The sequence below is a fragment of the Rhincodon typus genome, chromosome 21 (assembly GCF_021869965.1).
Source record: "Rhincodon typus isolate 14 chromosome 21, sRhiTyp1.1, whole genome shotgun sequence".
NCBI lineage: Eukaryota > Metazoa > Chordata > Chondrichthyes > Orectolobiformes > Rhincodontidae > Rhincodon > Rhincodon typus.
The window spans coordinates 37,209,957-37,223,416 of NC_063352.1; the positions used below are offsets into that span (position 1 = coordinate 37,209,957).

Sequence of the window (13,460 nt, forward strand, 5' to 3'; positions counted from 1 at the left end):
AGTGAACATTTAACACATACAATGTTTTTACTGGACAGTATTCTATTGGCTAAAGATGTAATGCTCCTGTAAAGCAAACTCCTGATCTAAAACAAGCTTGATCTGTGCAATCAATCCAAGTCACACAGCATAAATTACTACCAGGCAGCTGCTGAACAGTCAGCCACCAGTGAAAGAACCCTGTTTTCTGGATATACTGTGAAGCTGACTTAGGGTGATCTTGAACCAGGGATTTAGATTGGTGACAATGCACAAAAATTAAAATAAAAACTAAAAATTTTCAATCATTTTAGTCAAACTGGACTGAAATCCTGACTACAGTATTAATTTTGTCAAATAATTGTATACAAGAGGTTTCTGTGTTGTGACGCACAGCGAAAGCGATATGAAGTTTGTCAGTCTTGTAGGTTTAGATTACAATCTAAAATAGACCTCTGGAATGGATGACCTAGATACCACTGCATACAGATTCCCAACACATGCTCTAAAGTTAGAAATTGAACACATCAACATAATATATCAACTGGATGAGACACATATCCTATTTATCAGACACAACTCTGCCTCATAGCCACAATTGTTAGGCAACATTTAACAGACTTTCCAGTTCTGACAAGCAACAGACAAACAGACTTGCACCAGGCAGTTTCAGGTCTCCATGGTAGCTCTCCAATTTTACAAATGCATTTGATTATTAGAGTTGTGTCAGCAGGAAACTGCATTTCTGCAAGGACAGAATGACATCATTTCACCAGTTGAGAGGTGTTTTTAAAACAGGGTGAATTATGATGGCCAGGAAGGCGAATGGATAATGGAAATAAATCCAAGCTTAACTTCCAAAAGGGAATTAAGTTGGGGGGGAGGGGGTGGGGGGGTGGAATTAGAAGGGCAAACGAGGGGACGGTTCTTTCAATGAACACTGTGGGTCAAGTTGCCTTCTTCTCGTAGGAACACAGAAGCAAGAGTAATCTGTTCAGCCCATCAAGACTGTATACAATTAGATGATGGTTGATTATCTACCTCAACACCAACTTCGCACACTATCCCCATACCCAGTATCCAGATATCTATCAATTTTTGTTTTGAACCTGCTCAATGACCGAGGTTCAACACACCCTTGGGAGGAGAGAATTCTGAAGATTCACTACATTCTGAGAAGAGGTAAGTCCTTATCTCAGACTGAAGTGCATACCCCTTACTGTGAAACTATATCCCTCATTCTAGATTCACCATTTGGGGAAAGATATTACCTACATCTACCCTGTTATGACCTGTAAGAATTTTGTAAGTTTCAATGAGATCACTGCTCATACATAGTTCAATGTCATCAACAAACTGAGAAATAAATTTTTTTAATCATCCTGTTCAGATACATTAAAATATACCTCTGTAGCACATGGGAATTGAACTCTCACCTTCTGGCCTAGAGATAGAGCTACAAAAGCTACTAATTGCCTCAAGAGCCCTTACACATTTGAAAGTGTTTACAATTGGTCCCCACATCAAATCATTTATTTAGACTGTGAACACTTGTGGCTCCAGCACTGTTCCTCTCAGGACCAGTGACAGTGCCCCTATCTCTGGGCCAGGAGGTCTACGTTCAATACCCACCTGTTCTACTACTAAGTAACAACTCTGAACAGGTTGATTAGATATTATCTACCCTCCTAATAACAGACTGCTATCCTGAGAGTGACCTGTGTAATCCTACTCTCCTTTCTGGAAATAGTCCCAGCACCTCAACTCTCTGCTCATAACAATTTTTTTTAATACTGTTTCTCTTCATTTGTTTGTGGAAAATGGCTGGGCCAGTATTTATTGCCCTTTTTTAATTGCCCTTGAACTCAATGGTTTGCTCGGGTCATTTTATAAGCTAGTTAAGAGTCAACGACAACGTTACTGTGTATCTGGAGTCACATGTATTCCAGACCAGGTAAGGATAACAAATGTCTTTAGCATGAGGACATTAGTGAACCAGCTAAGTGCTTTATGACAATTGACAATGGTTACATGGTTGCCACTGGACAAATTTTATGTACAATTTTTTAACAACTGAGTTTTAATTTCACCATCTGCAATGGATTCAAACTTATCCCTAGAATATTATACTGGGACTTTGGATTACTTGTCCAGTGGTATTACCAACTGCATGATCACCTCCCCTAATTCAACATTTCTAGCATGCTGCACATCAGTGCTGCATCTTTCTTGGGGTACCCAAATTGTACGCACATTTCCTTGTGCAAGTTTATCCTCTTTTCTTTATAACTCTTGATAAGAACAAAGCTTTTCACTCTAATTTATGGCTTTATTGTACAGAGGAAATATAGATCACACTAATTTGTTTCTTGAATAACCTCAGTTCAATGAGCCTTGAGTTTTTTTTTCAAGAAGCACTGCATATTATAACATGTGAGGTGACACAGGGTGTTACAGTACCTTTTCAATGGTGCTTTCTTTATTTACGTCATACACAACACAAACCACATTTGCCTAAAAGGAGAAAAATGAAGATATGAGCACTTGGTTATTTGATAAAGAATAACCTCTGGGGAAGTGAGGAGTAGCACCTCCAATTCAAAGATGTGGAAAGGGAAGCTGGGTATGACAAGCAAATCCTAGAAGATTCACAGATAAAGTACAGCCCAAGAGGAAGGCGTTGAGAGACTGTAGAAGAGGAAAAGAAAAGTGTAAACAGCCTTAAAACAGTGAGCTACATCCAGAATCCAGACCTGACCCTCCACTTCCTAGACTCGGTTCGCTTTGTAACTTTGCCTTTAGGCTAATAATCCTGATTATCACGTGCATTGGGTATAGACAGGGTCATGTCCCCTTCAGGGGGACATTGGAAGAGAAGGTAAAGATGGATCAACCACTGTCTCTCTCAAAGCACAGAAAACCGCAGTGACACATGGCAAAACTCCAAGGTAATGGTTCCCATTCAGTCAGGATGCTTGCAAATTGATGTTTCCCTCCTACACCTAAATAAATGTTGACTTTTGGAGTTCTAATTGACACCTAAAGGACTGAGCCCATGGTTATAAATACTGCACTAACTACAAATCTGAGAAGTCCTTACCCGGTTAATCTCATCCTGGAGCTCATCGTCTGTCTGCTCTGAAGCTGTAAACAAAGAAAGTTTATTAAGACCATAAGGCACAGGAGCAGAAGAGGCTTGTCGGCCTATTAAATCTGTTCTGACATTCAATAAGATTGTGGCTAATCTGGTAATCCTAAACTCCTTTCCTGTCTTATTCCAATAAACCTCCAATCCCTTACTGATTACAAATGTATCTCAGCTATGAATATACTTAAAGACCCAGCCTTGACAGCTCTCTACAGTAAAGAATTCCACAGAATCACGACACTCAGAGAGAAATTCCTCATTTCAAATGGGTGACAGCTTAATCCGAGATAATGCCCGCTGGTCCTAGACTCTCCCACAAGGGGAAACAACCTCTCAACATCTATGCTGTCAAGCTCCCCAAGAATCTTAAATGTTTCAACAAGGTCAATTCTCATTCTTCTAATCTCCAACGAGTACAGGCTCAAACTACTCAATCTCACCTCTATCTGCCAAGTTTTTCATCACTCATTTAACCTTTCTATCTCCCTCTGTAGACTGCTTACATCATCCTCATCGCTCACATTCCTACCTATTTTTGGTGTCATCCACAAACGTGGCAATAGTACATTCACTTCCCTCATTCAAGTCATTAATACATAATGACTAATTTGCACAGACACATACATTTCACAGTTTGGCACCAATAACATGGACCAAGCTTGCACTGAGAAAGACCAGTGCATCAACACACCTTTCTCAAAAATTGGATGAATCAGGTTACCAAACAAGGTCAAGACTTTCTCCATGATCTGGTTGGTTTCCACCTTGACTCAGAACAAGTTTAATATTCAGGCGACATAGATTAGCTGACCATAACTAGGTCAAAGGTCAGACAATACAACTGACCCTGAACAAAAGAGTGGACAGAGGACACAGAATTTCTGCTCCTGGTCATTAGCAAACTTAAGCTTAATGTTAGTTATCCTTGGATAATGTAGCACTGCACATTGTTTCAGCTCAGACATGACAAACGACTACTCATGTTGGTCGAGAAATAGGTATTAAGCACAAAACTGCACAGAACTCCTCTGCTGTTCATCAAATTCATGTCACAGTAAATTTTACATCCAAGGGCAGATGGAGCCTCAGTTTAACACTGCAAAAGACAGCACTCCCTCTGTACCGGAGTGTCCATCTAGCTTTTACATCAAGTTCTTGGGGTGGGGGTTGTGTTATGATTCCAGCTGGTGGCAATTCTAGACAAACCAGATCCAAGTGTGAAACCTGGTTTGATAGCCAAAAAAAAACTTGTGGTTTGTTTGTTTACTGTTGTGGCCAGTCACTGAACATTTTCACAAGAGGCTACCAATATACTTTTAACAAAAGAACATAAAAGGTTTAAGCATACACAAACGGAAAAGAACACTAACTTTACTACATTATACAAGAATGAGTTGAAATGGTCTCAATTCAACTATCAGAAAGTTTAACCCTTTTACCCTCAACAACCATCCTACAAACACTCAAACCTCAGTGTAAGGTCACTGTCTCCACTTTAAAGTTCCTTGTTCAGTTGGCAGGCATGTATTTCATTGCTGGAACTTTCGTATTAACTTCTAAGCTGCTCAGGACTTTTTCCTTCTGTCCCGACTGGTTATCTGCTAGACAGTCCTGCTTTTACAGACCTTTTCTCTCGGAATAACCTTCTCTCTGAAAGAAACCTGCACATTGGCTTTCTACGTGAACTTATTTCCATCATTTTGTGTGTGTCACAGCACAACTTGTTGCTAAGCAATTTTTTATTCTTTCTTCTACTGTTTCTCGTCAAAAGGGTTTCATCTCAAAAGGGTTTTTAAACCTCATTTAAAATGCACATAAACAAACCTCCAGACTACACTGCATCACCTAAAATTAGACACTTCCTTTCTGAGAACACACAATATATAAGTAAAAATCAAACAAAGCTACACACTATCTCTCCCCTTAACAGCCAAAGTTACCAACCAACAATATGTGAACTCTCAAACTTCCGATTCAGATGTAACAGTGCCAAAAACTAGGCTCTGGTGGACATCATAAATACATAACTACAACAGAAAACACAACATCCCTATGTTGCCAGTGTGATAGTACCCCTGTGAACAGAAGTGGCACATCCCCTACCTGAATAGTCGATGATATGAGTCGGAATTCTCTCTGGAGTGACATCTGCAGGGATGGTGATCTCCTCGGCACGTGCTGGCACCTAATCACAAAACATAAAAGTTAGTATGCTGTATAGCAAGTGATTAGGAAGGCAAATGGAATGCTGCAATTTATTCCACATAGAAGAGAATATAAAAAACACAAATGTTTTGCTATAAATGCATAGATGCATTGGTGAAACCACACTTGGAGAACTGTGTACACTTTTGGTCTCCTTATTTAAGAAAGGATGTGATCGCATTAGCGGCAGATTAGAGGAAATTCACTTGACTGATACCTGGGAGATGGTGCTGTAACTTAAGAGGGAAGATTTGACAGTCTGGGCCTGTGTGCATTGGAGCATAGAAGAATGAGAAAGGTGTCAATCTGGATCCAAGTCAGTTGGTAAGACAGAAGCTAAGACATCTTTCTTTGTGGACAGATTTTAATTACTCAGACAATTTAGTCTTATGGCTCCTTCCAGCCACAAGTCCAAACAGTTTGCTCTTTATAAAAACTGAAAGAACTGCAGGTGCTGTAAATCAGGAACAAAAACAAAGTTGCTGGAAAAGCTCAGCAGGTCTGGCAGCATCTGTGAAGGAAAAAACAGAGTTAACGTTAACGTTTCGGGTCCGGTCACCGGGTTCTGAGGAACCTTGTGCCATCAAGCACTTCTCTTCAACGAAGATCAATAATTTCTTGGAGCAAGTACATTTATTAGTGAAACAATCTGACAACTGGTAAATTGCATCAATCCATTTTATTTTGGAAATCTCCTTTCTAAAATTCTCTTTAGGCTAAACAGGTTAATCATCAACCTTTTCTCATTAGTATGAGAGGCTAAAGTTCACTAATGTCCTTTAGGGAAAAAATTGCCATCCTCCCCTTATCTGGTCTATTCCTGACTCAAAACTGACAGCAGGATGGTTGACTCTAATTCCTCTCTGGGCAATTAGGAGTGAGCCAAAATACTGGCCTACCCAGTAAGCATAAATCCCAAGAATTTTTTTGTTTTAAAAGATGACTAATTTTATATCTTTTGGCTCACCCAAGATTCAAAACTTGACTGCATTTTTCTGAATTTAATATCTTTAATATTTCATTTGTTCTCAAAACTTCCTTAACAATTGTACGTTTCATTACAATACTCAGTTCCAATGCATTCTAGCTGGGATCAAGTCTAATTGGAGTTCATTACCAGTTTAACTGTCGAATCAATCTCTTAGACTGTTTCTTCCCTGAATGCCAAATCATGTTCGTGCGTACCTGGCCAATTTTAACTGGGATGCAATTAACATTTTCCAAGTAAAACTACTGATCCAAAGTCACTCTGATGTATTCTACCCTACTAGTCTTATAATTTAAAGGCCTCCAAAGTCTGACTTCTAATCTTAAATTTCCTTTTTATCTCACATCACTCAAATTCCATAGTACGTCTGAACAGAATTCATTGATATGTATCATATTTTTTTTTGCAATATCAGTACAATAGGGCTGCTTTAAGCTAAATATATTTACTTCCAGCAAAATGGACCTAACTGAGAAAATACCACATCCTTCCTGCATCATTCAACACATAAATCATACCTTCTTCGCTCCCATATCACCTGCTTTTTTAGGTAATTTTAAAAATATTCCCTTTGAAACTTTCCCTCTGCAAAAATGCAGCTTTTACATCAATTGGCTTATATGCCCAGGAATTTGTTGCTGCAAGAGCTGGCTTTACCCTTTTATACCCCATCAGGGAGTATTTTCTCATTGTATAGCCATCTGTATGATAAACGTTGGGTGTCCTCTATCTGGTACCTCAATGCTTATGCCAAAATTTTTCCAGTTCTTCAATTCTTTTCATTGGCATCATTTATCAACACATCGACTAATTTATTTGTAGCTAGTAAAACTTCACAATCATGAAGCTTCTACTTTTCACAGTACTTCCAGCCCATTCGGTAGGTTGTGTTCTTCTCAAAGTTTTAACACCTCTTGTCATTCTCCTGTCTCTGGATTACTACAAGATTTCCATCTCTGATGCTCAGCATTGCTTTCACAAGTTTGCATTCTTTTCCTTGTTTCTTTGGGCCTCGTTCACATCCACTTTTAGAACTCATAAACATCTTCTGGCCTTTTACATATTCACCTTATTTTGCTATTCCATGGATCTTATTTCTGGTCGCTCACTTTGAACATTTAAGAATTAATAGTGGTGATCCTCATAAATGTTCTTTGTGTGTGTATACAAAGTGCACTGTGCCTCACCACTTTCAATGACTTGTCCAGAATCTGTAAGTGTGCAGTGAGTGTAAATTAGGAACGCTGTAAAATTGATTTTCCTTCACTACCTATAACCTCACCCAGACCTTGCACTCTTTCTGCCCTTCTCTTTTGTAACTTACCAAGGATCCTGGATTAAAATTTATTTCTAATAGCCCTCTACAATGCTGTAAGGTTTACCAAACTTCCTCTGAAATCTCAGCCTTAATAAATGCCTTTCCTCCTTAGTGAGAAAAAGTTGAGATAATTGTGGTCCCTTTCCAAATCACGTTATGATCACTCACTGCCAATGAATTTCTGGATTTCTCCCAAAATAAAAACAATGTGTTCTCCACATGAAGTAGCCATGCCAGAGCAGATGTTAATTTAATCTACAACTTGGGTTGGTACACCAGGATTGTATGAAATATATTACCTCGTGATTTCTTTCACATGCTCCATTACTAAAGGGACTGTCTGCTGTCATGATAAATTATGACAGTGCTCGTATTTTCACACACATTCCTAAATACATTACTGCCAAATTTAACTGTATCAGTTAGGAATTTAGCTCGTGTCCACCACATCAATCTCTATCCATTTCTTCATTACTCTGCACTTTTATAGAAGGATCTGCCTGTAAAGCACATAAGACAACACTTTCCACTGCACCTCAGTAATCATGACAGTAATAAATCAAATCAAAGCACTATTATTTTCTCTTTACTATATAATGGTAGACTGACTACATATGCCGTGTCTATGAAGTGCAAGCTTTTTTTTCCAACCATTGCTTCAATTTTGTTAAAATCACTAGCTAAAGGGAGTCTCATTATGGGCGATGATGGTGCCCTATGTTACTTCTTTCACGTAGCATATTTTTCACTGATCTCTTCTATAAATTTAATTCAATTATCCCTAATTCGTGCTTCCTTTAGTAGGATTTTTAAACCAGTGAGAAGATGGATGGGCAAAATGCCAATTGTACTTTTCAGATAGTAAGCCTTTCTTTTTCCTTTGAACACTGATCTCCTGATGCCAATAACACCTGCTTAATATTTTGATGAGAGGGGTTAGGCCTTGATTATAGGCTATAATAATGTCCAGATTATGTAAACTATAAACCCACTGACTTTCCAAAACAATTGTATTGTCATATTTCACATCTAGTTTAATTGGAGTCTTTTTTCTTGATGGGCTGCTCACATTAAGGGTTTTTCACTCGATGCTATCTATGCAGATAGCGGTTTACCCCAACCACGCTACAGAGAATCATCATTCTTTTTAGTGGTTTCCACAAGTTGTCAATACAAAACCTGAAGCAAAAAGAACTCTCAAATATCTTCACCTTACTCAAATCATTATTTAATGCATCTAGATAACATTTTAAGCAACCCACTCCACTGTGCATGTGTATCTACTGTCCAACGAAGTACAACTGAATAAGTTAACATTCATTCATTTCTGGACCAAAGCTTCTTGTAACTTGTACAATTTCCTCTGCCTGATCAGTATCACCATCTCTCCTTCTGAGCCCTCCATATCATGTGTAATCTCGTTATTCCATTTTGGATAATTCATTGCAGAATAGTATTTCAAGTCACATCTAAACATTTTTTGGCCATACTCCAAGCTTTCCTTTCATTCTTCTGTCATAACAGGAATTCGGGAACTTTAACTATCAGAAGTATCTCAATCCTCATTCCTGTTAATTGCAATTCTTCTTTCATGTGGATTTGTCACATTGCCAAACTGAATTCTCTATCCTTTGTGTTACAGCTGAATGTCTCATTTGCGCCACAAAGGCAACTGGGAAAGAATGTTTTTCCAGTTTTTTTTTGAAGGCTTGCAACATTCATTCCAAAAGCATGCTTCCTTCCAGAATTTCAGTTAACACAAGTAGTCTATCCATGTTCAACACCTTAGCACAGTCCGACAACTTAAAAGGCCAGAACTGAATTAGGAATCTCCAAGTAAAACTTATGAAATTTTGCAATCTGTTCAATTCCACTACATATCCAATTCTACTTTTTAAATTTATCAGCTTTTAACCATGGGTCATATGCATTTAATGGTAACCTTTTAGGTATAATTTGTCTGTAAACTTCAATGGAACTTCCAAACCTTCCTCAGTGCCCAATGTAGATGCCCTTGCTCGGAGAATACTTTAGACCTGATTTTTCTTCTAGCAGAGAGCTACAATGCCTTGCTTTTTCTTTGGTTAGGAAACAATCTATGTCCACATATTCACTTCATTGCTACAATGATCATAAGTTTCAGCTCCATAAAATGATTGGCAGGAAGTAATATTCTGGTACTTTGCCTTTGATTTCAGTCATACTTTTCCAAAGTAACTCCAATTCAAATATTCTATCTGAAATTGATTTAGTTTCCAATCCTCACCTTGACACAATCATCCTCTGCAACCAATGTTAAACTGGATCCAAGGCAGTGGGTGAGACAGAAAGTGAAACTTTGCTCTTCAAGTTTATTAACTACTCAGTCTTCCATCTCCTTCCACACATCAGTCCCCTTCGTATCTACCCAGTAAATAAATTAATTCTAATCACTGGCTTAACAACTTGTTATTTTATTTAAATGCAAATTGCTGAAGGACTTGACAGGGTGCATGTGGAAATAATGCTCCCCCTCATGGGAAGACTACAATTAGGGGACAGTTTTAAAACAGAAGATCTGACTTTTAAGATGGAAGTGAGGTTTTATTTTTCTTAGGGTGTCATGAGTCTTTGAAACTCTCTTCCCAGGACACTAGTGGAAGCAGGGTCAAATGAATACTTTTAGAAGAGGTGAACAGAGATTACATCGGGGGTTACTGAGAATGAGGGGCTCACGTTCCAATCAAATCAGTCATGATCTTTTAAATGGCAGAGGAAGCTTGAGAGACCAAGTGGCTTGCTTCTGCTACTATTTCATAAGGCTATGTAAGTACAGGCAAAGGTTTGAACGTTTGCAAGTGAGAGGGTTAACCAACTCTGTGTTCACCATCCCACTGAAGGTGGGAAGGATCTTGGTTTAAAGAGATGGTTACAATGATAAATCTCACATTGAGGCAAAAGCTTATTTCAGAAATGGCAACAACCTCTGGCTTTTCAAATAAAGTTTGTTATGTTACTCAGTGCCCATTTTTACTAATTATCAGATTTGCTCTTGCATCTCAATCTGGCTGAGATACAGGAAGACTCTGTTAAAGAGAGCTAACATTTCTTTTCCTTTAAAATTGCAACCATCAATTTCTGTCCAGGCGCAAGCCTATCAAGAGCTGAAGGAGAGTCTGAGAGGAAGCAATGGAGACATCCTTTGACATCCTGAGGGGAACCAGCTAAGTAGAAATATTCCTGAATACTGTTTCAATCACAGTCCTATAATCCAAAGTAAGTAAAATCAATGTATCACATAATTCGCAGGACTGTGTCATCATGGAGAGTAAATGTAAAGCACATGTATTTCAGCCTCTTACACTGGAATGCTAACCAAATTCCTCTAGTGACAAAGCTGCAGTCTATATCGGCAATCACACATTTGCAAGTGTAGTATTTTCAGACCTCCAAGTTCCTTTCACGATAGGAAAGAAAATACAACTAGGATCTCTTATAAAATAAGGAAGATCCCAATCAAAATTTTTGCCCAAAGCCGGTGACTCTTACTGGGGTACTCAGCTGGGAACCTGGGTTGCTGGCTTCTCCCAATGCCTTGTGTTGGTGACCACTTTTCAATAGATGCGATTTGCTGATGACCATGTTCAGTGAAAAGGGTGAGTGCGGCGCTGAGAACTTTCGAGAAGCTCAATATGCTTCACTGACAGGCCCCTCATCACCTTAACATCACATTGTCCACGCTTAGCACACAGTGGCCTGAAAATAGTGGAACACATAATGCTGCAACAACTGAGACCACATTCGGTGGTGGTGAGGCAAGAGACTAGGTAGCACATTAAAATTCTGACTCACCTCCTCTGGAAACTCCTCGCTCACCAGGGACATGATCAATGATGTTTTGCCAACTTTAGCTATACAAACGAAGAGAGGCATCAATTGCAGAATCCAAGGAAGGTGCATTATACCAAATGCAGTTTATGTTTTCATGCAAGAAACTTTAAACTTCATGTTTACCTCTGTTGGGTCTAAACTAACATTATTCTAGTTTTCTTCAATTTGAAACAAACCAAAAAAAAAGTTTATGCTTGTCAATGACTCAGAGATTTCACACAGTAATTACTAAATTGGGATACAGAGAGACATGCATTATTCTTTCATATCATCAGGGTGCCCTAAAACACCTTACAACCAATGAGAAATTTGTTTGTCCAAAGTTTTGGCAAAGATCTGTAGCTCAGGTTGTGGGTGAGGTTGTTGACTTGCTCGCCGAGCTGGCTTGGCCTCGTTCAGACGTTTCATCACCATGCTAGGTGACATCATCAATGGAGCCTCCAATGAAGCGGTGTTATTCTCCACTTGGAATTTATACCGTTTGGTCCGTTATGGTGAGTAGTGTCATTTCTGGTTTTGATCTATATGGGTTTGTATATGGAGTCCAATTCTAAGTGTTTGTTGATTGCATTATGAGTGGAGAACCATGCTTCAGATAAAACGTCTGAACGAGAACAAGCCAGCTCGGCCAGCAAGTCAGCAACCTCAAATTTGTTTGTAGGGGAAATCACTTAAGAACAAAGCCAGGAAAAGGCCAAATTTGATCTCGTCTCCATTATGGTATTGCAGGGCATTTCTTTCAACATCATCTCTGACAAACGAACAAAGACACAGGGACTTCACTCTGATTAAACGTCAGTGACCAGTGCTGGAAGGTGAGGAATGTGAACTTTGGCTAGGAAAGGATTCAGTATCCTGATGGGTGCATGTCGATATTTCTTATTAGAAGATTGAACAGGTTGGCTCTGTTTACACTGACATTAAAAAAAATGAAAAGTTAAGTAATCTTATCAAAGTATATAAAATCCTGAATGGACTGGGTGCTTCTACTCGTAGGGGTGAACCGAACTTGGGGGAACACAGTTTAAAATAAGAAGGCCTCATTTTGAGACAGATTAGATTTTTCTGCAGTGAGGACAGGGAATTTAATTTATTTAATGCTGAGTTATATGGATTTCTGATCGAGAATGGAGTCATGAATTATGGGGAGGTGGAGTTAAGACCACAACCAGATCAGTTCTGATCTTATCAAATGATCAAACAGCTGAAAGGACTAAAGAGGAGGAGGAAGAGGCCAATTTTCCTAATTAATTCTGAATCTATTCTTAAAAGTCATATTGAACTCAAAATGTTCACTTTGTTTTTCTCTCCACAGATGCTAGTTCTGCTGAGTTTCTCCAGCATTTTCTTTTTTATTTCAATTTTCACCACCTGCAGTATTTAGTTTTTATTCCCAATTAGCTATCAACTGTCACAGGCTGTTGTCACTCAGTGGACGTGAGGTGCAGTTTCCCAAATTTATCATGCCTCATTTATGAAGAATCTAAGTCAACTGCTGATAGACGATAGCTATTCACTAACATAGCAAACAGGCAGAGGCCATTCAGTCCTTCGAACTTTTGAACATTATGTTTCTCCAGATTACAGAGAACAATCTTGGTGACTCATAGGTAATGACTCCTATACAGAGCTGCAATTTCATCAAGTTAGAAAAAAAAGGATAAGGTCATGGGGTAGTCCAATTAACCTGTAGAGATCATCCACAAAATTTAACATTAAAATGTCACCTCATTGCTAACACCACAACCCCGTTTCCCCACCCCCACAATTTCCTTCACTCCACTGGATCCTTTGCCTCTTTCTGCCCCAGTCCACCCTCTCTCTCTCTGCCCACCCCCATCCCAGTCCACCCTCTCTCTCTCTCTCTCTGCCCACCCCCATCCCAGTCCACCCTCTCTCTCTCTCTCTCTCTGCCCACCCCCATCCCAGTCCACCCTCTCTCTCTCTCTCTC

At 39.1% G+C, this 13,460-nt stretch overlaps 1 protein-coding gene across 1 annotated transcript in view; it reads right to left on the reverse strand.

Annotated features, from left to right (window-relative positions):
- rhot2 (ras homolog family member T2) overlaps positions 1-13,460 on the reverse strand; it is a 38,943-nt gene that overhangs the window by 24,719 nt on the left and 764 nt on the right. Inside the window, exons 2-5 of the mRNA XM_048609785.1 lie at positions 11,470-11,528; positions 5,231-5,312; positions 3,080-3,123; positions 2,440-2,493 (exon numbers count right to left, since the gene is read on the reverse strand). Of these exons, the coding sequence (XP_048465742.1) occupies positions 2,440-2,493; positions 3,080-3,123; positions 5,231-5,312; positions 11,470-11,528 (239 nt within the window). The remainder of the gene's footprint in view (positions 1-2,439; positions 2,494-3,079; positions 3,124-5,230; positions 5,313-11,469; positions 11,529-13,460) is intronic.